The sequence below is a fragment of the Myxocyprinus asiaticus genome, chromosome 48, assembly GCF_019703515.2.
Source record: "Myxocyprinus asiaticus isolate MX2 ecotype Aquarium Trade chromosome 48, UBuf_Myxa_2, whole genome shotgun sequence".
NCBI classification, from domain to species: domain Eukaryota; kingdom Metazoa; phylum Chordata; class Actinopteri; order Cypriniformes; family Catostomidae; genus Myxocyprinus; species Myxocyprinus asiaticus.
This window is the reverse complement of record NC_059391.1, coordinates 29,801,431-29,826,293: the sequence shown is the minus strand read 5'-3', so window position 1 is coordinate 29,826,293 and position 24,863 is coordinate 29,801,431. Positions and strand designations below refer to the sequence as shown.

Genomic DNA, 24,863 nt, shown 5'->3' with positions numbered 1-24,863 from the left:
GAATGAGTTTTAAAAGGGAACCACCTTCACAAGCTCAAATGACCCTTCTCATTAGCTTTGACATGTCAGTTTAAGGCACGACTGACAGTCTAACAAAAAAAGAAGAACAAAAGTTTAGGGAAAGTGTCTTACCATGCCATAACCACATTCGGTTCCATCAGCGAGAGGCATATGTTGTGTACGACATCCTTTATGGTCGCCCTCGGCACTGGTGCACCAAAGACGCTTGCACTGTTTCTGTATTTGAGAAGAATCGCTTTGGTCAAAAGTGGAGACACGAAAACATTTGATGAATATAACCCTGAACAGATCTAAACTGTAAACCCTAAATTAGTCATTACTTAAACAATCAAGTTGTCTTAAATAAACATTACATGAAATATTTGGAATCATAACTCAAATATCTCTGTTTAATGAATGTATATAATAAAGATTTTAAGTGTTTGAAACTCAAAACATCCAGTACATAATTGGGAATGTGGGGGATATCCATAGCCTTTGTGCTTGAAAATTCTTAACATGTTTGTGAGGTCAAAATGAGCTCATCGGGGCATTTAAATAAGTTTTTATTTATGCTATTTAACTGTAAATAGTTGTTTCAAAGTCACCATTAGGGTGATCAGTGTTCCCTTTAGTGAAGTTAGACCCTGTTCAATTTATGTGATTCCTCCTTACGCATAGGTGAATGGATAGTTGTATGTGCAACTCTTTGGGTAATTAAATTTATTTGACAACTGACACAAAATCAGTCATCATTTAAATCAATTATTAATTATTAAGTAGAAACAATTATATTTTTATAGTAAATCTGAGTTAAGTGTACATGCATCTAGTTAACTTAAGTTCACTCTATTTGTGATTCTTATGAAGATCTTATGAAAGTCTATGCTTTGCGGCATTAAGATTTTTTCTTCTTTAAATAATATTCTCATTACAGCAACGTGAAAAAAAAATACATTATTTAAATTGTAAAGTATTTATACATCATAGTGGTACTCCCTTGGTTTTGCCATTCATTTTAGCAGATTTTGATGGAAAAAAAATAATTGTAGCATATTTTTAATTGCAATAAAAAAATAATAAAAAAATTGTTTTTACTAAATTATTGTGTAACGGAAATGTGAATAATCACTGAAAACAATGGGAAAAGTAAAAGTAAATTGTCTGGACATGTTGCGGTAATGAGAATGTGCAGAACTGTCACTTTATGATTATGACATCACTTCTTAGAACCATTAGAGTAGAATGGCTATGGCTATTTAAATGCCTAGTCCAGGGTTTGATGCATTCATATATTTGTTTTAGCTTATTTGTTTCTAATCGAGATTTGGCAGTGCTGACTAATGTCACTTTTTTCTGGATCTGTACTTTGACTTACTTTAGCTTTATCATATTAAACAGCAGTGGCGGGCTGTGCATTTAAAGTCTAGGCCTTCAGTGTGATTCATGCCATTAAGAAAACACAGTTTCACAATGAATAAGCCACCCTGTGCCTTTGGGCATTATACAATATGTCGCAGCTGTTTTAAAAACATGTCCATGCACGAAAGCCAGAACTTGAAATAACACTTAATGCTCAAGCAAACCTAATTTTAACTGCAGCATGACTGTTTTGTGAAATGAACGTCTCCCGAACAGACATTCAAAAATCATAATTATTCATATGAATCTACCAAGGACATCTATAATACCTGGAAAAATCGATCTAATAATATTTGCGATTTAAATATTGCTTGCAATAAATTTTGTTTCGTCAGGGTACACGGTTATGCTGCGTTCCATTCAAATTGGATGTGGGATATTCCTACTTGATATCTCCGACCATAAATGCATTCCATTCCCTGATATTCAGAACTGCAACGCTCCCGTTAGCTTAGCAGGGGTTTCACTCTCATTAGAGATGTCTCCTAGCAACCCAACTGATAAACAATGCTGCAGCGCTAGCATTTAAGCTTCAGGTGTATGATTATCAAAAGAGATTATAATGTTTTATACACCTGTTTCAGCAGGCATTTGTTAAACAAGCTTTAATATCATGTAATGTGGAAACAAAGTCATTTATCGATATTACTTAATAAAGTGAATGTTTATCACTTACTTTGTATATCTCCCTGAGTGTCGACATGTTTGTGTGACATTATGGCATCTCAGCGAAATCGGAGTTGAGAATTTCTGCTCGAGCCTACAAGTTGTAATTCTGACTTCAAGATGCATTCCATTGCACTTTTCCTAGTAGGAAGTTGTAAAATCCGACTTTCCGAGTTGAATGGAATGCAGCACTACTTTTCAAAACTTGATCGGACACTGAATGCTCAAGCAGTCTAATTTACACTTAGAAAACTCCTAATGTTGCTGTAACAATGCAAAAAGCACTTACCAATTTACTTGAAGTGAAAATCAGTCCTCCTTTCCTGTTTAATAAATTAAGCAATCACACGGTCATGCAGAACATCTCGTGTTTTTAAATCCATAAGGACCTCTTTCTCAACGGTAATACCAGCAGTGATGACAGCCGACTCGTCAGCAAGATCTCGCGCACTTCACTTTCAAATTACGTACATCACTTAAAGCATGATTGCGTCACTCAAGGCCAGCTAGAAGGCCTCGACCGGGAAATATCCTAAAGATCACACCCACCAAGAACAAATAAATCAATATGATTGGCTGATGAATCTGACAATCTGACTTTAGATGCCTATTCACTGCACTGTTGAGGGATTCTGTAGAAATTCTGAAGGCCTGACAGGGTGGAGCTCAAACTCACGCGCTGCTTCGGGCATGCGATTTGTGAAACAGTTGTCACACTTTGCTTGTAAGCATCAAGGAATAAATTGGATAAACTTTTCGTTTTTCTCTATTTGTTTGTAGATTAATTAAGAGTGGAAAGCGGTTAAAAATACATAGGTGACTGAGAATGAAAGGATGAAAATTATTTATTTATTTATTTGGCATGTTACGCCAGCAGGAAGGCTTTGCTGGCCCTGAGAATTCGCCACTGCTAAACAGTAATTAGGTGAAGTTGACAGATATCCTACCATAAATGGACAGACTTGAGAGCCGGTACCAAACATGAGTTCACACTGTCGGTTGGCATTGTAGAGTTGACCTGGAAGCTGGTTAGGAAGGTTATATGCTCTGCCTGAGGGCTCGTCCAGTAGACATTCACCATAACCAGTGCTAATGAGATAAAAAAAAAAAAAACAATAGATATCAACGCACTGGAAAGCTCTTCCAATTCAAACTCTTCAAATTAGTTTTTTTCATACCAGTTTCTATCGAGACAAGTGATCTGTCTGTCCTCAGACAGAGTAAGTCTTATTGAAACTTATTGTATAGCATTTGTTATTTTCTTTCATTTAGCAATGGATAAAATCAATGCAAGTCTTTCCAATTTCACCCAGTGTCTGAAGGCCAAGCGTAAGCTCTACTTCAATGAGGGTGGGTGGTCGGCTTTGTTACCTGCTGGTAACTGATTGACTGGACTTAGTTAGACCTCCACTGTACCAGAAACACAAAAGCAGCATTTCAATGTGGGAAAGAAAACAGCTTTCCCCAAGTGAAAATGATGGGTTTCCAAACATCAACACAACTGTGCCAGGAATAACTATGTTTCAGGACATCAGCCCAGCATGCCTCCAGCTCGCACTCTTTCCCATTATGTAATGGCATATCTTGTCCTTCCACACCCTTCCCTTTGAAACAAATAAAGGAGCAACAGAAGACCCTGTTTGAGGGCACAACATCAAGCTTCATCATCAAGCTGGTCTTAGCAGGTCTCCCAGCCTGGCCTGGCTGGTCTCATTTGCTGGTGTTAGAGTAGTTTTTGAAACTTGTCAGCTGATCAGGTTGGGAGACTAGCTGGCCGACCAGCTAAACCAGCTGAAGACCAGCTTGGCCAGGTTTGGAGACCAGATAGACCAGCCTGGTCAGGCTTGGAACCAGATTGACCAGATTGGCCAGGATTGGAGACCAGATATACCAGCTTGGTCAGGCTTGGAAACCAGGTAGACCAGCTTAGCCAGGCTTGGAGGCCAGATAGACCAGCTGAAGACCAGCTTGGGCAGGCTTGAAGACCACATAGACCAACTTGGTCAGGCTTGAAGATCAGATAGAACAGCTTGGCCAGGCTTGGAGACCAGATAGACCAACTGAAGACTGGCTTGGCCAGACTTGAAGACCAGATGGTCAGCTTTACTAGGCTTGGAGACCAGATACACTAGCTGAAGACCAGCTTGGCCAGGTTGGGAGACCATATAGACCTGTTTAAAACAGCTAAGACCAAAAAAACAGCTTAGGTTGGTTTAAGATGGATTTTTCAGGAGGGTTTAAATAGCTCTTGAACTAACAGTACCAGAGAACTATTCAACAAAATAAACTTCACTCGCCAAAGACTGTGCTCAGTTGCGCTGCTGTGTGCTCACCTTTTGGCAAGTTGAAGAAAGGAAATTGAGGGCTAGAGGAGCTGTATGATGTGTAATTATGTGACTTGTTGATGTTGTTGTTGCAATTTGTCCTTGGAGGTGACGTTAAACACCTGTTTCAGAAGACCACAACTGAGTCGGTCTCTCATTACCTCCCTTTACTACAACTCAAGACACCCTGCAAGACACCTTTGTATTCAGGAGGGAGAAAAAAAGGAAAACTACTTCAGCAGCAAGTGTCATTCCCAGGTATTCATTTTTCTCAAACAGTGGGAAAGGAGGTAAATTATGATGGCAGCGTTGAGAGAGAGTCTCAACTCTCCTGTCTGTTTCAGAAGTGCTATACACTCTCGTCTCTCCACACCTTGTCATCAGCATGTAAGACTTTGAGTTATGAGATTGTTATTAAAAAGAGCAAAAACTGAAGCTGACAAAAGCCACTCTTGAAAACCTTCACTGGAGTCATTTACTGTAGAGCTCTTAAAGAGTGATACAATTACAGAACTTGGTAAGCTGAAACCATTTTTTTTTTTTTTTTACAAATATCTCAGATCTACACTGAAGATAAGTTTTGTGTTAGTGTGTGAATTAAAGCCCTTTCACATGACTCTAATCAATGTTCTCCAATGCGATAAATTCGGAGCGGCACGTCAAGCTACAATGCTACCCCTGAAGCCACGGTTGCCACCAACCTTTCACATTGCAACCAATGAAAATCAGACAATTTGCATGACTTAACATTTGCCGATGCGGGAGCTAAATTGAAAACAAGATGGAGACCGACTAATCAAGTGTATTGAGTCATCAATTTTCCAGCAATCAACCCTGATACCATGGAACACTAATGGTATCAGAAGGTAATACCATGGTGATTAATGATATGCTTAATGATACTCATCATTTTTTTTTTTTTTTTATTGGGGGGGGGGGGAGAGATTTTCCCCTTTTTCTCCCAATTTGGAATGCCCAATTCCCAATGTGCTCTAAGTCCTCGTGGTCGCATAGTGATTCACCTCAGTCCGGGTGGCAGAGGACGAATCCTAGTTGCCTCTGTGTCTGAGAGAGTCAACCCGCACATCTTATAACGTGGCTTGTTGAGTGCGATGCCACGGAGACATAGCACATGTGGAGGCTTCACGCCATCCACTGTAGCAACCACGCTCAATTCACCATGCGCCCCACCGAGAACAAACCATATTATAGCGACCACGAGGAGGTTACCCCATGTGACTCTACCCTCCCTAGCAACTGGGCCAATTTGGTTGCTTAGGAGACCTGGCTGGCTGGAGTCACTCAGCACGCCCTGGGATTCGAACTAGCGAACTAGCAAACTCCAGGGGTGGTAGCCAGTGTATTTTACCACTGAGCTACCCAGGCCCCAATGATACCCATCTTAATTTGCCATGTTTTTTACATGGTACTCCAAGGTACTTTAGAGAATACCATGGTATTAATATGGCATGTGTACACAAATCTTGGTATGAACATGGTACCATGTTCAAAAAACATAGTAATACCACTTTTTTTGTAAGTGAAAGACTAGTATGTTTAAACTCAAAACTTACACTACCCTCACAGTATCAAAAATACCATGGTAATACCATGGTACATTTCCATGAAACCCTGGTCCTATCATGGTATTTTTGTATTGGGTATGTTTTGTAAGGGAAACCTCAGTTGATGTTAGGCTGCACCCTTTTGGCAAAGACACAAAGTCCACACCTGGGAATCATTTGGGTGGGTTTTGAAAAGTGAGTTTATTAAGGAAAATGACTCATGGGTAATATATTATTATTATGCTGTATTCAGCAGGCGCTGTGATGAATGAATTCAATAACAGGTCAGGAGCCTCTCACCATAAACAAAAATGTAATTTTTGTTTTTTGTTTTTGTATGTCATTGTAAAACCATGGTATAATTTGGAGAACCTTGGAGTATCATGTAAATATTATTTAGCACCATGATATTACCATTTGATACCATCACTGTACCATGGTCCCACCACAGTACTTTTTTGGAAACCAGCCAACACATGACTTATCTACTCAAAAAAGAACTGTGGTAGCACAATGGCACAGTGATTGTAATACCATGGTACTTCTGATATACACCATGGTATTTCATGTAGAAAAACCATGGTATTTTTGGTGTGAGGGTACTTTTTTTGTTAATGATACCACACAAGTCCAAAAACATGGAAGTACTATGTTCCATTGTGGTACATTTTTGTAAGTGTGGGAACAAAAGCATCTCAATTATACAGCAGACAAAGTTTGCTCCTCATTTTTCTAATCTACTATGCTACACATACAGAATTCTCCATTGCGATGGAATAAAAGTGTGTTCACACACTGACAGTGTTAAATTACCAACTCTTACTGAACATAAATGACTTCCTGTCACTTTGTTGCTACAAATAGCTTCCTGTGTGAACACCCATTAAAGTACTGACCTCAGTTTCATTAATTAAGGAAGTTTTAGTGCCATTCCAGTGGAACTTGATATATTAAGAGTTTTAGCATTATAATCAAGCTACTAAAGCTGTTTTTGTCTCTGTTTCTGTCATTACCAGAGCAAGTAAAATCAATGATTTTTCTAAATGAAGTTTCTAAAAGGCTCAAAGAATGTCTGAAAGACTGAGCTTATTGAGCAGACTGTGAAAACAGCTTTCATGTTACAGAAGCCTCTGAGATACTGACACATTAATTAGTCTGTTTAAGTGGGTTTGTGGGATTTAATCAACGATCTGTGTTTACTCACATCTGTCAAAACACTGGAGTATTTGGCACTTTCTATGAATAGGGTACACATTTTTTTTTTCTTACATTAACTTTTGGAACGGGGTTGAATATTACTTTTTTGGCAATTACAATTTTGTTATTAATTAAAAATATATTTTTTAATACAATTAATAAAATATACATTTTTGAATACAATTGAAAAGGTCATGAGTGCAAAATCACAATAATAAGGGCTGACTTAATTTTCTAGGTGAATTTTATGTAAGATAACAGTTTATCTAACATACATATCTAATGGGAAGTGTACTGTATTCATGGAATTAAGTTCTTTCTTTTGGACAAAGTTTGTGTAAAAGTGGCCTGTTTTGTGAGTATGTGAGCATGCGAGTTATTTTTGGAGTGGCAGGAGAGTGTTGTGTGTTGTAAAGCTCTTGAGTGTGAATGGACACTCTAAACACAGATGCACTTGACTGAGTCTCTGTGTGTGAAGAGCTGCAGACATCAGTGAAGGGGGTTTGAAGCTCTGGATGACTTCAAACAGTTTCAAATGATGTTCTCACCAATGCAAAGAGATCATGCAGCCAGACGGGTACTCTATACTCTCACTGAATGCCAACAATTTATTTTTCCTAAAGCAATTTTAGGAGAAAGATCTGAGACAAAGTGGATGCTTAACTGAAACTTGTTAGAAGAACTCAACAAAAACATTATCTGAACTCAAAGACACTGTCTTGTATAATTAGCTTTTGCTTTGTACTTTACTAAACACCTTGTTTAGATTCTTTGACAAAAGGTCCCGTCCCAGTCTAGTCCACATAACCTGGTCATTCAGCATGCTGTGCGCTACCAACAACTCCACGATACAAACCCTTATCAACAGGGCTTTCTTCAATGGAGCTCCCGAAACCACTGGAGCAGAGAGAAGATCAAAGGGTCGCGTCCAGGGAAAATCTAATTATAACTGACATTTCCTGTCTTAAAGGGAAGCCCTTCAGCTGGACTGCTGCTTTCCCTCCACTTTGCAAGCCCTCAATGAGCCATTGCCCCGAGTTACGGTTGCTGAGGGGCCAAGCACGCCAGCGACTAAATTACTGTTTGTCCGGCACCCCCAGAGAAAGCAGACGGATGAAGACAGGACTTGTGAAGTGGGAAGTGCAGTTTTAAACTCTGGAGAGCATGACTGGTGGAAGACTTGCTCAAAGGTCATTTAACTTTAAAACCACAACAAAAATGCACCCAGCTGGAAAAACCAGGTCATACTAGCTCAAGTAAATCTTGCTGCTCGGTCAGTTCAAGCTGTGTTTTGGGACATGATGAATCAGATAAACCAGTTTCCTAGTCAGGATAAGCAAGGTGGTCTATCAGCCCTAAAAGCATGCAAAACAAATAACAAATTTGTTGAAAGACTTTAAAAAGAACATATTTTTAAAGACAACACAAATGACTAACAACCTACTTGACTGGAAAAACCATGTCATACCAGCTGTACTTGGTCAAGCAGGTCAACCAGTTCAAGCTGTGTTTTGAGACATGGTTGACCACATAAATTAGTTCCCCAACACCTTGAACAAGGTGGTCTACAAGCCCTAACCAGGAATTTACCACCAATATTCTCTACCGGGTCAACTTCAACCACATTAGCTAACAGTCCAGCTAGTCAACCACTTAAACCAGCTTTGACAAGCTAGAAACCATGTCAAGCCAACTTAAGCTAGATTTATCTGGATTTTCCAAGACAGAACTAAAGACTTTAAATATAATATATTTTTAAAGACAAAACAAATGACTTACAACCTGCCAGAAAACCAGGTCATGCTAGCTTAAAAACCATTTCAAGCTGGGGTTTTTTTCTTTGGAACATGGTTAACCAGTTCAACCAGTTCTCTAACAGATTAGTCAAGGTGGTCTACGTGCTCTTAAATATTCTACCAAGTTGAACATCAGACGTAGACCAGCTAGTCAAACACCTAATCCAGCTTTGACCAGCTAGAAACAGTGTAAACCCAATTAAAGCTCGCATTATCTAGATTTTTCAGCAGGGAACACAAACGACAAATTTGCTAAATAGACTTTTTAAAGAATCTAGTTTTAAAAACAAACAAACAAAAAAATGACTAACAACCTAATGGAAAAATTCATTTTATGCTAGTTTAAGGTGGTTCAAATCTGTCAGCCATTTAAAGTTGTGTTTTGGAACACGGTTAATCAGATGAATTGGTTCCTCACCAGCTTAGCTAAAGTGGTCTGTCAGCTTAACTAAGATATTCTAAAATAGTTCACAAAATAAAGTTTGAAATGGGAACTTAATTGGAATTTCATTCATCTAAACCAATCCACAGATGTGTAAAAGTGTAAGACAAGGAGATGGTCACCTACTCGAGGAACTCTGTGATGTATTTGCGGCTGCATTTGGACCAGGACCAGGGGCTTGTGTCGTAGTTCAGCGTCGGGGCCATCACATGATACTGATGCTTGACTCCGGCCTCGCGGCACTTTGGACTGTCATCATGGGGCATGTTGAACCTTCAAAACACACAAACCACAGACTGATCAGATCTTATAATCAGATCACCATAAACCTCATGTAGAGTGTCTGGGAACAGCAGTGGATTTTGTGAAGCTCCATAGACCTGATTTTCATTTTGGGGTAAACTAATTCTTTACATTTAAGGAATCTTTACTATTCCATGCAGTTTTTGTGTCCTCAATGGTTTTGCTCAATATACACATACACATTCAAGATGTCTGTGATCATCAACAGGAAACGAAAAACATCTTTACTATGATAGACAGGAAGAATCCAGAAAAGTTCAATCGTTTGGAGAGGAAGAGTTGTACTGAAATGAATCTTTCTGATGTCCAAAATAGAAACAATCCAGAGACGGTAAATAAACACAGCTGTAAAATCACACAAACACACTCACAACAACTGCACAACTTCAGAAACATCGGTGTTGTTTTTCAAAAGATCTCGACTCCTAACTAAGTAACTAACACAGAGAACTCTGACGGTGTCGTTAAAACATCTTCCACCAAGATGACACTGTTGTGTTTGGCATGTCACCATCACTTGAGAAAGCATCCAGATAATCGCGTTAATCCCTTTATGATGGACCAGAACACCAGCAGAGATCACAGACACCAACGTTCAGACTTTAAAGCCATCAGTTTTCAGAATTCAGCTCCCAGTTTCTCAAAACCATAGCTTTTGGTCTCCACTGTTGGCAGTGTTTTTAATAAAACTAGAAAGCTCACAGCTGACCTGCATGCCGTCGATAGAGTTTAACATGTATTGAGCCTAGAATATTCCTTTAATACGTGGCCAGACGATGTTCTGAAAGATGTCGGAATGAAAGGATTTTCAGCTATGAAACACACTGTTGAAAGATGGAATCAAAGATGACAGACATCTCAAGAGCCAAACGCTATAAACTTCAGGCTGAGGCCAAACATGAGATATTTATCAGCTTTAAGGACACAATGAATCGCTCTTAATAGATCAAAATCACCTCTGACCGATGACACGCATGTGGTTGATGGATTGTAAATGTGATCTTCCCTGAATTGTACTGTAAAGTCAACTTTGGTTTTGGAAAACTGTTGATAGATTTGAAAAGCTGCTTCATTGATTGTGAGTTGGACATAATGAACTTCGGCCAACTCCAGCAGACAGAATTCCCTCTGACATTCAGCTGAGAGCAGGTGGATAATCTGTCATTCTTTCACACACACACACATGGATTCACACTGGACTCATTTATAAAACACAAAGACAGACAGAGAGACAGACAGGAAAAGAGAGAGACAGATGGGTAAGAAATTTAGAAGAGTTTAATGTGAGAGATTCATAAATGACTGAGTCTTCTTTTGTAAAAAACTAACAAACACTGTATTATAAGACCACAACAGACAAAAAAATGTTTCATTGGATTGTTACACTTGTCGCCATGATACATGTTATGGGCAGTTGCATGACTGATGCTAAACGGTTGCTAATATGTGCATTGTTGAGCAGCAGCAGTGTGATTTCTAGGATGTTTTTATTGGTTGTTTATGCATTGCTATTTGGTTGATAGAATGTTCTGAGTGGTTGTTTGAGTGTTGCTATATGGTTGTTAGGGTGTTCTGAGTGGTTGTTGTGTGTAGATATAAGGTCGCTAGGCTTTTCTGAGTGGTTTTTTTGTGTGTTGCTATGTGGTTGCTAGGCTGTTCTGAGTGGCTGAGTGTTGCTATATGGTTGTTAGGGTGTTCTAAGTGGTTGTTGTGTGTAGATATAAGGTTGCTAGGCTTTTCTGAGTGGTTTTTTTGCGTGTTGCTATGTGGTTGCTAGGCTGTTCTGAGTGGTTGTTTGAGTGTTGCTATATGGTTGTTAGGGTGTTCTGAGTGGTTGTTGTGTGTAGATATAAGGTCGCTAGGCTTTTCTGAGTGGTTTTTTTGTGTGTTGCTATGTGGTTGCTAGGCTGTTCTGAGTGGTTGTTTGAGTGTTGCTATATGGTTGTTAGGGTGTTCTGAGTGGTTGTTGTGTGTAGATATAAGGTCGCTAAGCTTTTCTGAGTGGTTTTTTTGTGTGTTGCTATGTGGTTGCTAGGCTGTTCTGAGTGGTTGTTTGAGTGTTGCTATATGGTTGTTAGGGTGTTCTGAGTGGTTGTTGTGTGTAGATATAAGGTCGCTAGGCTTTTCTGAGTGGTTTTTTTGTGTGTTGCTATGTGGTTGCTAGGCTGTTCTGAGTGGTTGTTTGAGTGTTGCTATATGGTTGTTAGGGTGTTCTGAGTGGTTGTTGTGTGTAGATATAAGGTTGCTAGGCTTTTCTGAGTGGTTGTAAAAATCTAAACTAGCCAAAAACTTGCTGCAAATTTGCCGCCCGTTATTTTCACATGCAAATGAGCTTGTGATTCGCCGCAAATGGTTGCCAGAAGTTTGCAGCTCTTCACCGGTGGCAACAATGGACAATTTGTCGCAAGTTTGCCGCAAAGCTCATTTGCATGTGAAAATGATCTGTGGCAAATTTACCGTGAACTCTTTTGTAAGGGTGGCTCTGTGGTTGCTAGGCTGTTCTGAGTGGTTGTTTGTGCATTAGAATGCAGTTACTATGGTGTTCTAGGTGGTTACTAGGGCTTTGCTAGGTAGATGCTATGGTCTTCTGAGTCGTTGTTTGTGCATTGTAATGTGGTTGCTAGGCTGTTCTTCACTGGTATTCAGGATGTTCCGAGTGGTTGTTTGTGCATTAGAATGCAGTTACTATGGTGTTCTAGGTGGTTACTAAGGCATTGCTAGGTGGTTTCTAAGCTGTTCTGAGTAGTTGTGTGCTGATATGTGGTTGCTAGGCTTTTCTGAGTGGGCATAATTGGGCATTGCTAGGTGGATGCTATGGTCTTCTGAGTCGTTGTTTGTGCATCGTAATGTGGTTGCTAGGCTGTTCTTCACTGGTATGCAGGGTGTTCTGAGTGGTTGTAGCATGTTGCTGTGTGGTTGATAAAGTGTTCTGGGTGGTTGCTAGGTGGTTGTTTACTGGCCCTAGTCACACAAGTCCAGCTTCAAGTCTTTGTAATATTCTGATTAGTCTAAGGGATTTTTTTAACCTGTTTTATCATCCACAAGGTGAAAATGGTAAGTGTGATTTCTTAGTAAAGTAGCAGCACACCTCTCCTCAACAAGACACATGATTTTAAGGTACCATTCATGTCTGGAGCACAAACGCAACATTTAAAACTTAGACTTAGAGGTATGATCAAATCATTTAAACTAACTATGAGCTACTGTATGGTAATAGTGATGCTTGGCTTAAACACCACTAAAAATGATGAATTCTAAAGAGTGTGTAATGAAGCAGGCATCCGTTCATTTTTTGCTCTCAGTCAAAATGACCTCTAGTCTGTTATTAAAGTGCCGGGGCTTTATTACTGTATGTGTTGCACCTGTGAGGGGTATGAGTGGGCTTTTGTGTGATGCGAGAGGGGCTTTCATAAAGTAGAGAAACTTACACGTGTCCCAGCTCATGAGCGATGGTGAAGGACGCGCTCAGACCGTTCTCCTCACTAATGGAACAGCTGCGGTATGGATCGCACATCGTCCCCAACTCTGCCAAACCTACAAATACAAACAAACATATTTACACACACACAAACAGAGTTTGATGCAATTAAATGGCATTATGACATCACTTTCCACTGCTTTTCACTTTGATTCTTCTGATCGGCTCTCTCATTTCTGCAACCAATCACAGCTTTGGATGGTTCAATCAGACCAACCAGAGTGGTTTTTAGAATGTTACTATGCAGTTGCTAGAGTGTTCTTAGTGTTTTTTAAGAGTGTTGCTGTGTGGATGCTAGAGTGTTCTGAGTGGTTACTAGGGTGTTGCAATGCAGTTGCTATTGGTCTGAGTGGTGTTTAAAGCGTTTCTATGTGGTTCCCAGAGTGTTCGGAGTGGTTTGTAGAACATTGCTACAGTATGCATTTGCTAGAGTGTTCTAAAAAGAGCATTGATATGCAGTTGCTAGTGTTCCCAGTGGTGTTTAGAGCATTTCTATGTGGTTGCTAGGGTGTTTTGATTGGTATTTAGACTGTTGCTATGTGGTTGCTTGAGTGTACTAAACAGAGTATTGCTGTGCAGTTACTAAAGTGTTCAGAGTAGTGTTTAGAGCATTGCTATGCAGTTGCTAGAGTGTTCTGAGTATTTTTAGAGCATTGCTATGTGGTTGCTAGAGTGTTCTAAATAGAACTTTGCTGTACAGTTCCTAAAGTGTTCTGAGTGGTTTTCAGAGAGCGTTGTTATGTGGTTGCTAGAGGGTTCTGAGTGATATTTAGAGCGTTGCTATGCAGTATTCTTAGTGTTTTTTAGAACATTGCTATGTAGTTGCTAGAGCGTTCTGAGTGGTCACTAGGGTGTTGCTATGCAGTTGCTATTGTTCTGAGTGGTCACTAGGGAGTTGATTTGCAGTTGCTATTGTTCTGAGTGGTGTTTAGAGTGTTTTTATGTGGTTGCTAGTGTGTTTTAAGTGGTTTGTAGAGCATTACTACAGTATGTGCTTGCTAGAGTGTTCTAAATAGAGCGTTGCTAAGCATTTTCTAGTGTTCTGAGTGTTTAGAGCATTTCTATAAGGTTGCTAGAGTGTTCTGAGTGGTTTTAGAGTGTTGCTATGTGGTTGCTGGGTATTGTGGGTGGTTGCTTACTGGTCCAAGTAAAAAGATCCCACCACACAGCACATCTCTTGCATATTCTCACAGCCAAGCAGATCACTGCCTTGTTTGACTCCATCAGTTCCCTTATTTGAGCTCTTTAAAATTGCAGTAAAGCAGGATTATGACCCCACCTGCAGGTGCGGTCAGAGGCCCAGCTCAGGTCAGTGAGTTTGTGTTGACGTAAATTTCACTTTAATAGAGACTCATTCACGACTCGCATCTGGTCACACACTGCACACTGATGACAGTCAAATGAACGCACAGCTGACAGACTAACTGTACACATTATCCTTCATTATGCACTCTAAATAAAGGCACATATAACTGTAACATGATTCTCATGAAGTCTGGCTGTTCTGAATTTTTCTGCATCGATTAGTGAATTGCAACAGCTACTATTGATTCAAGGCAGCGCGCAAGTCCTTAGGATGAATTGCTGGTGTTGGACTCCTCATTGGTTTCCAAGTTGCCTTGGATAAAAGTGTCTATGTAAATGTAATGGCATTTCACTGAAATGTATCAGACAACAGCTGGTGTAAGTGGAATAAAAGTCTTGAAGACACTTTACCTAATGTGTCGCACTTGTCTTTTGCACGGCAGATGTCCTCCCTGTGAGAAAAATGCCCATCTCATGATACAATCCAGACAACACACACTCAACTAAAGGTACTATAGGCAATACAAAGAATCAAATTCAATCAACTCAAAATGAATATCGTCTTGTAACTGTGTAAAAATCACAATCAATGATTTCACTTTAAAAGGGAAAGGTTATGAGGTCAGAGGTCAAGGTGAAGTGACCTGGTTATAAGCAGTGCGGTATCGTGGTGTGACGGGTGACTGTCGTCCAGAACATTGTGGCTCTGTTGCCAAACGCAGAAGTTATGAAGCGTCGACGTGGCGTAGAAGTTTATGCTTGGTCCTTCCTGAGAACAACGACACACTTTAAGACATTTGACTAGAGCAACAATAGCACATGTGTGTTTTATAATTTACCTGTTCATTGTGTATGATGAGGAGCTTGATGATCATGATGTTGACGAGGTTTCCCACACTCGGATCTCTGTAGATCGCAGCAACCTAAAACAAACGCAAAGAAAACCGAAGCAAACTCCTGATTAGTCAATAACACCCATCAACTAGAGCAGAAGTACAATGATTTTCCAGAGTTTATTGTGAGAATCTAGAGGAGACACATGTGAGATTATTGGAGTCTTTTCTCATGAGAAACATCTGAGAAGCAGGAGACACAAGCAAATGTCTCCATTTGATCTCCATTTAATCTCAGTGCTGTCTAAAAGAAACGACTGAGATATTATTGATTTGAGTTAATTGATAATTCAACTGATTCAACTTTAGCAGTACTGGAAAGTCAGTAAATAAAATGATGGCATACTTACTACTGACATGATTGTTAGTATGTAGTGCTCCAGGTTTCGTCCGTGATGTCGCACCATCTTGGTATCCGCAGTAACCATGAGCTCCACGAAGCGTGGGTAGGACAGGAAGCGTTTTTTGCGTGAATGCGAGTCGCTGGAATTGCCTTCCGAGTGAGACGTGTGTTTGTGCATCATTTCCTGTATCGACGTCACTTCCTCCTCCAGGGTTCTGTTGCTATGGAGACTGATGTGATTGTCGCTATGGTGTTCTGTAGGGAAAGAATAAATCCATTTGTGTTCATGTTCAGTTTCAAACAACAACAAAAAGAAAAGCAAGAAATAAATGCTAAATAAGTGATCTGATTGTGTATACTGTATTAGTTACGGCCCTGCTTCCAAACGGGTGTTTGAAGTTTATTTCAAACAAGATCCCTGATCATTTCAGTCTCATCTGAACAGTTTGAGCAGCACATTTCAGCACAGATTGTTTTATAAATCTGTCGAATTGCTACTGCACAACAAGTCTTTTATTAAAGGATATTGCAGTTAAAAACGAATCAAACCCGACAGCAAACCCGCAGCCTGTGTGTGAGCGCAGAAAAGCGACATTATTCATTTCACATGTGAAGGATGCGTTCACATACAAGTCTAAAATGCAAAATGATTGACTAAAGTCAATCATTAAAAAAATACTAACATTAGAAGTGGACCTCTGAGGAAAAAATTTAATAATTAAAACATTTAAGCCTGGGTAGCTCAGTGAGTATTGACGCTGACTATCACCCCTGGAGTCGCGAGTTCGAATCCAGGGCGTGCTGAGTGACTCCAGCCAGGTTTCCTAAGCAACCAAATTTGCCTGGTTGCTAGGGAGGGTAGAGTCACATGGGGTAACCTCCTCGTGGTCACTATAATGTGGTTCTCGCTCTCGGTGGGGCACATGGTGAGTTGTACGTGGATGCTGCGGAGAATAGCGTGAAGCCTCCACGCACCCTACGTCTCCACGGTAACGCGCTCAACAAGCCACATGATAAGATTGACGGTCTCAGACGTGGAGGAATTGAGATTCGTCCTCCACCACCTGGATTGAGGCGAGTCACTACGCCACCACGAGGACTTAGAGCGCATTGGGAACTGGGCATTCCAAATTGGGGAGAAAAAGGGGAGAAAATAAAATAAAAAATAAAATAAAGAATAAATGAGTGTTTTTATGTTTCTATGTCCCAGAAAAAGACAGAACAACACATAGAAAATGATGTAAACGCAACCATGTGCGAGTGAAGCACAGCACACATGCCGTCTGCATGCCTGTCTGCGCTGATATACGACCACATGTGTGATTATGTCAGAGTGCTGCATGCTGATTGTTGGAATAAAGCCATGACTGACAGCAGACGGTTTCAAACGCAACTCCAATGCACGGCAGAAATCCACATCAGTTAGAAGCAAGTCAGTTTAGCCAGCTGATAGATCACTTGTATGATACATTCATGGCGGAGTAGTAAGAATATTCAGCTAAACATCCCGTAATATGTCATATAGGCTTGGAACGACAAGAGGATGAGTAATAATTAGGGCTGTCAATCGATTAAAATTTGTAATCTAATTAATAACATGACATGGCAATTAATGAATTAAATTAATTGCAATTAATTGCATATGTAAATTAGTACTACCAGTCAATTAAATTTTTTAATCGTGATTAATTGCATATGTTTTCGTAATTAATCACAGATTTTTGAAAGTGCTGAAATTTGACTCTAAATATACTTCTTTTCCTGTCAAAATGCATTTATTTCCATCTTAGGAAAGAAAACAAAACAATATGTAACATATAATGCTTTATAAACATTTTCAAAACAAAGCCTTCCACTGTATAAAGATAGAAATGAGCTAAAATATCACCAATTCAACTAACATTAAACATTTCCCAAAGTCAAAGTGGAGGTTGACTAATTGAAAGAACTAGTCCCCTCATAGGCTGCATATTCATTGCAAAGGGCATTAAATCTCTTAAACTCTCATCCTCCACAATATTAGTCGACCAGTAGACTATAGTTCATAATTCGCGTCAGGGCGTCAAGCGCTGCTTTGAACTCCGCAAAGAAAGCGCCTCATAGCGAATTATTCTCATTGTGGTGATAGTTAAGACTTGACGTGCTTCTGTGGTAACTAAAATGCGCCTTACTTAGGCTAAGAAATACTTGATTTCTGTCACAAGTTTCATCTAGACTTGTTTGCACAACAAATGGCGTTAAGAGCTCCTTTCCCCATCACTTTACCATTGACACAGAATTCACTGTTGTGTGTGTTTGTGGTGTGTGCGTCAGTGCAATGACTCCGGGCGGACACATCGCAAAGGTTCGGCCCTTACAACCAGTGTTTATGCTGATTTATGCTGTATTAACTGTAAATTTGTTGATACACTTTGGTTGTGTTCCGTCATAATTCAAGTGTTTTTAGGTCACTTTGTCAAGTTGTCAAGTTAAAAGTTAAACGTAGTTTGAAACTTAGAAAAACACATCTTGAGATCCCTGCAATCTGAAGTGTGCTCTGTCCAGCTGTGTTTGAATGCAAGAACGACATCTTGTTCAAGCCTGAGTGTAGTTTGCTGCCTAAACAACTAGAGTTTCACTTACTGCCCCCTGCTGAAAGCAGGTGGTACTTACGCATTAGTTTTTTTTATTTATAATTAATCGTGCTGAATTAACGAGTTGCACAAGGTTGCACAACCTTGTTTTTTCAAAGCGAGAAATTATAACCATTTAACAAATTTTGTCTGTTGGAGGAAAAAACCCTAAGTTTCTTTAGATTACAATGTTATTAGACAATAAGTAATCTTTATTCTCAAACTCCAATATCTGAGTTTGTCGCGCAATTTAGCAGTTCTGCAAGCGCTGTCAAACAAGACTGAATCATATACAGCGTTCCCTCAACTGAGAAGTCTGTCTACTGTAAGAAAAGAAGCCAAAAGGATACAGAAAGACAAAGAGAGAAAGTTATGGACTGGAACCCATGGCAGGCGTTTGGGTCTTTGGGCTGCAGCAGTGCTACTTTCTGCTATCAGACCAAACATAGTCTATTTCCTCTGAATGAACTGCAGATAAATGGACTCAAGGAACAGCGACTAAAGTTGGATGTACACTCTCCTTTGTGATTGTTGCTTGTCAGATTGTACGATATGGTGCTGAGATCTTTCGTAAAAGCAAAGACACACTGTACAACATCAATTGTCTATGTCAAACTTTACAATATACATTGTAACACCACATTTTAACCAGGTGCTATGCAACATGTTTCAAGCGCCAACACATTTGTCTGTCCATACTGAATGCAAAAATGTCATGCAACACGACACAATCTTCCTCTGAGACAAAGATTAATCGCAAAGGCAATTGACTGGCCACATACAGTGATCAATGACTGAAGGATCAGTAAACGAATCGTTTGTTTCAGCTGATTGTTCTCAATTAAACTGTTGGTCCGGTTTACAAATCAGAATGATTGATTCATTCATGAATCATTTCATTGATGATCCAGATTTCAGAATATATATATATATATATATATATATATTGTGGGGGTGTTTTCCACAGATGAAACAAAGTCATAGAGTTTTGAAACAACATGGTGGTAAGTAAATGATGACTATTTTCATTTTTGGGTGAACTATTCCTTTGAAAAACACTGTTCTGAGATCTGCCAGCTCAGACTACTCAGTTCAGAGAAAATGTCCAATCTGAGGTCAGTTAAGGCCATCATCATGGCCTAAGTGCTTTGAACAAACTCCAGCCGTCACCAAAGGAAACACAAGCAAATTGCAATGACTCAGTTTAAACCGCACAGCCTTTAAAACACAGTGCTCGTGTTTGGTTAAGACATGACTTGCAAACTCTCGCCATCTGTGAGCGTGTTTATCCACATACACATGACAACACGCAACTCTTCATTTACAGCCCTCACTAGTACACAAGCACACAATCACACTGTAAACCAAACACAACTGTAGTATACACTACACTTGAAGTGTGCACTGGGTCAGCAATGACAAAGTTTGTGACACACCTGGACCACTACACAAAGTTTAATGGTGATCTAAACATTGACATTATCCATAGAAACTAGTAGAGTCATAATGTGACATACAGTCTTTTCAAGAGAAACTAAATATTCAGCTGAAAATAATGTATGGCACCACTTGATTTTATCCATTTTACATTTATGCATTTGGCAGATGCTTTTATCCAAAGTGACTTACAGTGCCCTTATTACAGGGACAATCCCCCTGGAGCAACCTGGAGTTAAGTGCCTTGCTCAAGGATACAATGGTGGTGGCTGTGGGGATCGAACCAGCAACATTCTGATTACCAGTTATGTGCTTTAGCCCACTACGCCACCATTTGATTGGATTGTGAAAAGTGGGCTATGATATTATTGGTTGATATTAATTGTCCCACCCACACGGCCTTGATGACATCAGCAGAAAATGTAAGTCGCTTCAGAGGCAGATAACTTTTTTCATTTGATAAAAGATTATGAAGACAAACCTTTTCTTTCTTCTGTAGAATAATGTGCATTGTTGAATCATGCACTATTACACACTGATATGTAAAATGAAAAGTAAAAAGGGTCCATTTAGATTTCTTGTTGATTTTAGAGTTGCTCAAGTGTGCTCAAGAGAAACTTAACAAGGCTATAAACAGTCAGGATCGTCTTATTTAAAAGTTGAATGGTTGAGATTTTGGTGAAGAGTGTGTTTCAAGACCAGCCATTTTCTGACTCGAGCCCTGACCTTTCCACATGTGACCTAAAGAGTGACCCCAGAAGAAAAGAGGTCACAACCGGGGTTGTGTTAACTGAAAATTCTCAGTCATTTATTGATCTTTTTGAAAGATTGACAGAAAATTTCAAATTAAAAAATAAGAAAAACATTTTCACCATTGCATCAGTTTTGACTTCACTGTCTCAGTGTGCCCTGTTTATTGCCTGGTCTTAAGATGTGTATTAACAGGCATCATCAACATTAACACATGGTAGTATGTGTCTCTTTTGACCAGTTGTGTTCGGATTTTGAGGAGAGGTCTGAATAATTGACTGCATATATCAGTCATTAGTGTATTACTGCATGATCAGTATCACTTTATTATAATAAAGCACAAAAAAGTATAACAAAATGAAAGCGTGAAAAAGTGGTGCATCGTTTCTGCTAATTATTTGCATTTAATCTAAGTGCAAACATTAGCCTACGTTTAGAGCAGAATTGTCAGTTATTTTAGAGGAGTACCTGCATTTGTTATATTTTTATAAGCCAGGGCTAGTCAACTAGCGGCCCTTGGGCCAAATCTGGCCCACCAGTCATCTTTGTCTGGCCCTCCGACTGATTTTTTATCAAACTGTATCGCAATCTGAAATACCAGAGCACTCTCTGTGCAAAACTCAGCGTTCATAGGTGCGAGCCGCAGAAATCAGCGGTGAGTTTAACAACGCTCAATGGCACAAGCAATGGCACATGCAAGAGCATTCAGCTGTTAATCAGTTGAGCGGACCGAAAAGTTTGCTTTTATTCACTATTCTTGAAGTGTCAAATGATCATGTCTCATCTGTTCAGGGTCTGTAGGGCTTGGAAAAAGTGATAATGAAACTGAACCTGCAAATATCCTGATTATATTTGGTTCTGTACAGCTGTGAGTCAGTCCACTCAATCACGAACAGCATCAACTCAGTTTGTTCTTCTTTAGTCAATGATTACCTGCACAAAAATCTGACTCCTGCACTGGATATTGTGTGCAAATTCACAATATTTGCAGGACTCATTTTTTCCTCACTGAATAGGATGATACTTTATAGAGAAAAATGGAAGAATAGACATTTGTAATGGACAAGGTCTCTGCTTAAGGGAAAGGAGGCAGAGACCGGCTGAGCAGTCAACGTAAACATTTAATGACACAAAGGAACTTAAACATAACATAAAACACACAGACAGCGCGGCTGCGTGCGTCTCTCTCTCTCTCTCAAACTGGCGTACCTGGCTCCTCTTTGGAATTACACTTTGTTTTTTCTCACTGAAACCAACTGGATCACTTCATAAGACATGGATTAAACCACTGGAGTCATATGGATTACTTTTATGCTGCCTTTATGTGGTATTTGGACCTTCTGAGTTCTGGCCACCATTCACTTGTATTGTATGGACCTACAGAGCTGAGATATTCTTCTAAAAATCTTCATTTGTGTTCTGCAGAAGAAAGAAAGTCATACACATCTGGGATGGCATGAGGGTGAGTAAATGATGAGAGAGATTTCATTTTTGGCTGAACTATCCCTTTAACAATGCTCTCAAAGTTAATATCAGGCACAACAACGCTGCTACAACATGGGCCTCAATATGACAAAAAATACGTCATCGTTTTCGAATATCTCCATTTTCCCTGTCTACATTACAACGCAAAGATGGCAGGGCTGGATTGGTAATCTGGCATACCGGGCATTTTCGCGGTGGGCCGACACACTTTGGGGCAGATCAGGGGCGGACTGGCCATCGGGAGAACCGGGCCAGCCGTGAAACGGGCCATATTATGCAGAACGGGCCACAAAACGGCGCTGTGATATGCCGAAGGGTGCAGCGATATGCAGAAAAGGACAGCGACCCCACCCCCCCAACAACTTTTGGGCCAGTTTCTATGTAAAATCCCAAGACTACTTCTCTTCCTAGTCCACCCCTGATTACCGGATCATTCAGATGACATATCATTACTAGGGCAATACCAGTGCTAAAACCGAAACAAGATGTTATCGCATTTCTCATGTGGAGAGCAAAGGGACCATTGACACTGACATTGAGGGGTGCGTTGACACGAGTCATGTTGAAGCCCCTTAAGAGGGAAATACAAGCACAAGCTCATCTTCTAACTGACAAAAGAATCCACCCGTATCCTCCAGAACCCTCATCTCTTTTTATTCGCCCACCAGCGCAACAAAGCGAGTTGCATGCTGACGAAACACACACAGATAACCACCTGCACTGTCATTAGCATCTCTTTGAGCATGAAGAACACATACATATAAGAGTGACGCTGGTATAATCAGTGTACCTCCGTTCTTCCAATATATAAAGATGTCCACAGCTTCACATTTCAATGACAGTAGACACCAAAGTCTGAGGACTCACAAGCAGCATTCACTCTCACAAATCTTACTTTTAGCAGTGTTGAAGACTCTAAAACTGATCTAAGACCTGTACAAAGTATAACTTTACACACTGGCAGCGAACAATGTTAAATATTGACATTTGAATTGGATTTTGGATTTTTGCGTTTTTAGCGATTAAAGACCACATTATTTCATTTTCCGAAAAATATGTGAGTGATGTTTGCCTGTGCAAAACTCACATGCATGATGTGCTAGAGTGTTTTCAGAGTGTTGCTATGTGGTTTCTAATATGTTCTCAATGGTATGTGGCTGCTAGGGTTTTCTGGGGTGTTGCAAGGTGGTTTCTTACTGGTCTAAGCCAAAAGAGCCAAGTCTAAAGTCTAAACCAGTCTCAATTCCTGTTAAATTCATGTTGGAGAATAGACGAAAATATACATCAACAGTGAAGTGTCTGTATCTGTGTGGTTTCCCTATATTAACACAGTGTTCTCACATCTTTAATCTAAAGGTAATAAACGAGAACACGCTCACATTGGTTTTAGGCTTTGGCTTTTAAGAACAGATGTGTAAATGGATTCCACCTCCAGGTGTTTAGATGATCCGAGACAGCCCTTATTTTTGAAACGCATCCTTCAACATCTCTGAGATGAGACAGAACTGAGAACACAGCAGACAGAGCACTCAACACTGAACTGTAAAAAGAGACCATGGCAAACTTATCATGGCACGAGGAAATCTTTCAAATTCAAACTTTAATTTGCCTCCCACTTAGAATATGTATACTACCAGTCAAAAGTTTGTACACACTTGACTGAATTTATGTTTCTCATGATCTTATAAACCTTTTGATCTAAAGGCTTATGCTTAAATGCTTCAAATTAGTTTTGTAGACAAATATAAATTATGCCCACATAAATTTCTTCACAAAAAGAAAAGACATTGCACACTATTCCAAAACAGTCTGAAGGTTTGTTCCAAATTTGGTGGATGTAGCTTGAAAGCTCTAGGAGTTAGTGTTGGAAATTATAGACTTACTGATTCTGAAAAAAATCCAAAAAAACCTAAAACAAGTTTATAGAATAACAGTATGCTGGCTTTGCCAAGCCAACATAATAAATATGTTGTTGGCGAATCTGCAGTATTTCTGGAGATGATTATTATAAAACATGTTTGTCTGTCACAGTCAAAAAAGTCTGTAATGTACGTCTTCAACACATGACACCGTTCCTCTGCTGATTCCCAGCATGGCTGCCAAGATTGAAACGAGCCAACAAAGCACAGAAAATATTCCCCCATTTCTCGTGACTACAATCATTTCAGAGATATAGATATTGTTTATGTTTTCTGCCTCTGACGGTTTCAAAAGAGCCTCTCTTATCCTTTCAGTCGGGCAGAACAGAAACAAAGAAATGAACCTGAAGTTCCAGACATGATCTGTGTGAAAGATGCTTTCTCTTGCAACTGCAAAGCTGATTTCAGTGCAGTTATCAAAGGAAACATCACCGATGCTCCGATCAGGGCCACTTGGCATGTTCCCCCGAGTTCAGACAAACTGGGACAGTTGGCACGATCCAAACACATCCTCTCGCCCCTTTCATCCTCTCTCTCTCTCTGTCTCTCTCTCTCTGTCCATTCTTTCTCTCTCATTCTCTCCGTCCAATCAATAGCTCCGCCAGGAACTGTGATTTAAAACAAGACTCCTCTTTCAAGCCAGACATAAAGAAGGGAAAGCATGGAGACTGACATCACTGTCCCTCACAAAGACGACCTTTATGTCGCCGTACAACCTGCTGTGGACAGAGGAAGGAATCTGCCAAATTCAGCCCCTCGAAACCGCTCCGAAACATTCCCAACATTTACATAGAGGAGGCAGAAAGACTCTAAAAGCAAACCACTAAGCGTGAATCAGTGAAAGATGCAGCTGTAAAAAGGACATTTTTTTAAAGGCGTTTTTCCATTCTTAATGCATGTTCATGGTCTTAAGACCAAAGTATACT

The 24,863-nt window shown here is 39.8% G+C and overlaps 1 protein-coding gene across 1 annotated transcript in view; it reads right to left on the bottom strand.

Moving 5' to 3' along the window:
- The window catches only part of LOC127437097 (A disintegrin and metalloproteinase with thrombospondin motifs 20-like), a 127,424-nt gene that overhangs the window by 86,200 nt on the left and 16,361 nt on the right, over nucleotides 1-24,863 (bottom strand). The window contains exons 4-11 of the mRNA XM_051691762.1: nucleotides 15,742-15,989; nucleotides 15,338-15,421; nucleotides 15,143-15,267; nucleotides 14,910-14,950; nucleotides 13,144-13,249; nucleotides 9,539-9,685; nucleotides 3,036-3,177; nucleotides 133-237 (exon numbers count right to left, since the gene is read on the bottom strand). Coding sequence (XP_051547722.1) covers nucleotides 133-237; nucleotides 3,036-3,177; nucleotides 9,539-9,685; nucleotides 13,144-13,249; nucleotides 14,910-14,950; nucleotides 15,143-15,267; nucleotides 15,338-15,421; nucleotides 15,742-15,989 — 998 coding nt within the window. The remainder of the gene's footprint in view (nucleotides 1-132; nucleotides 238-3,035; nucleotides 3,178-9,538; nucleotides 9,686-13,143; nucleotides 13,250-14,909; nucleotides 14,951-15,142; nucleotides 15,268-15,337; nucleotides 15,422-15,741; nucleotides 15,990-24,863) is intronic.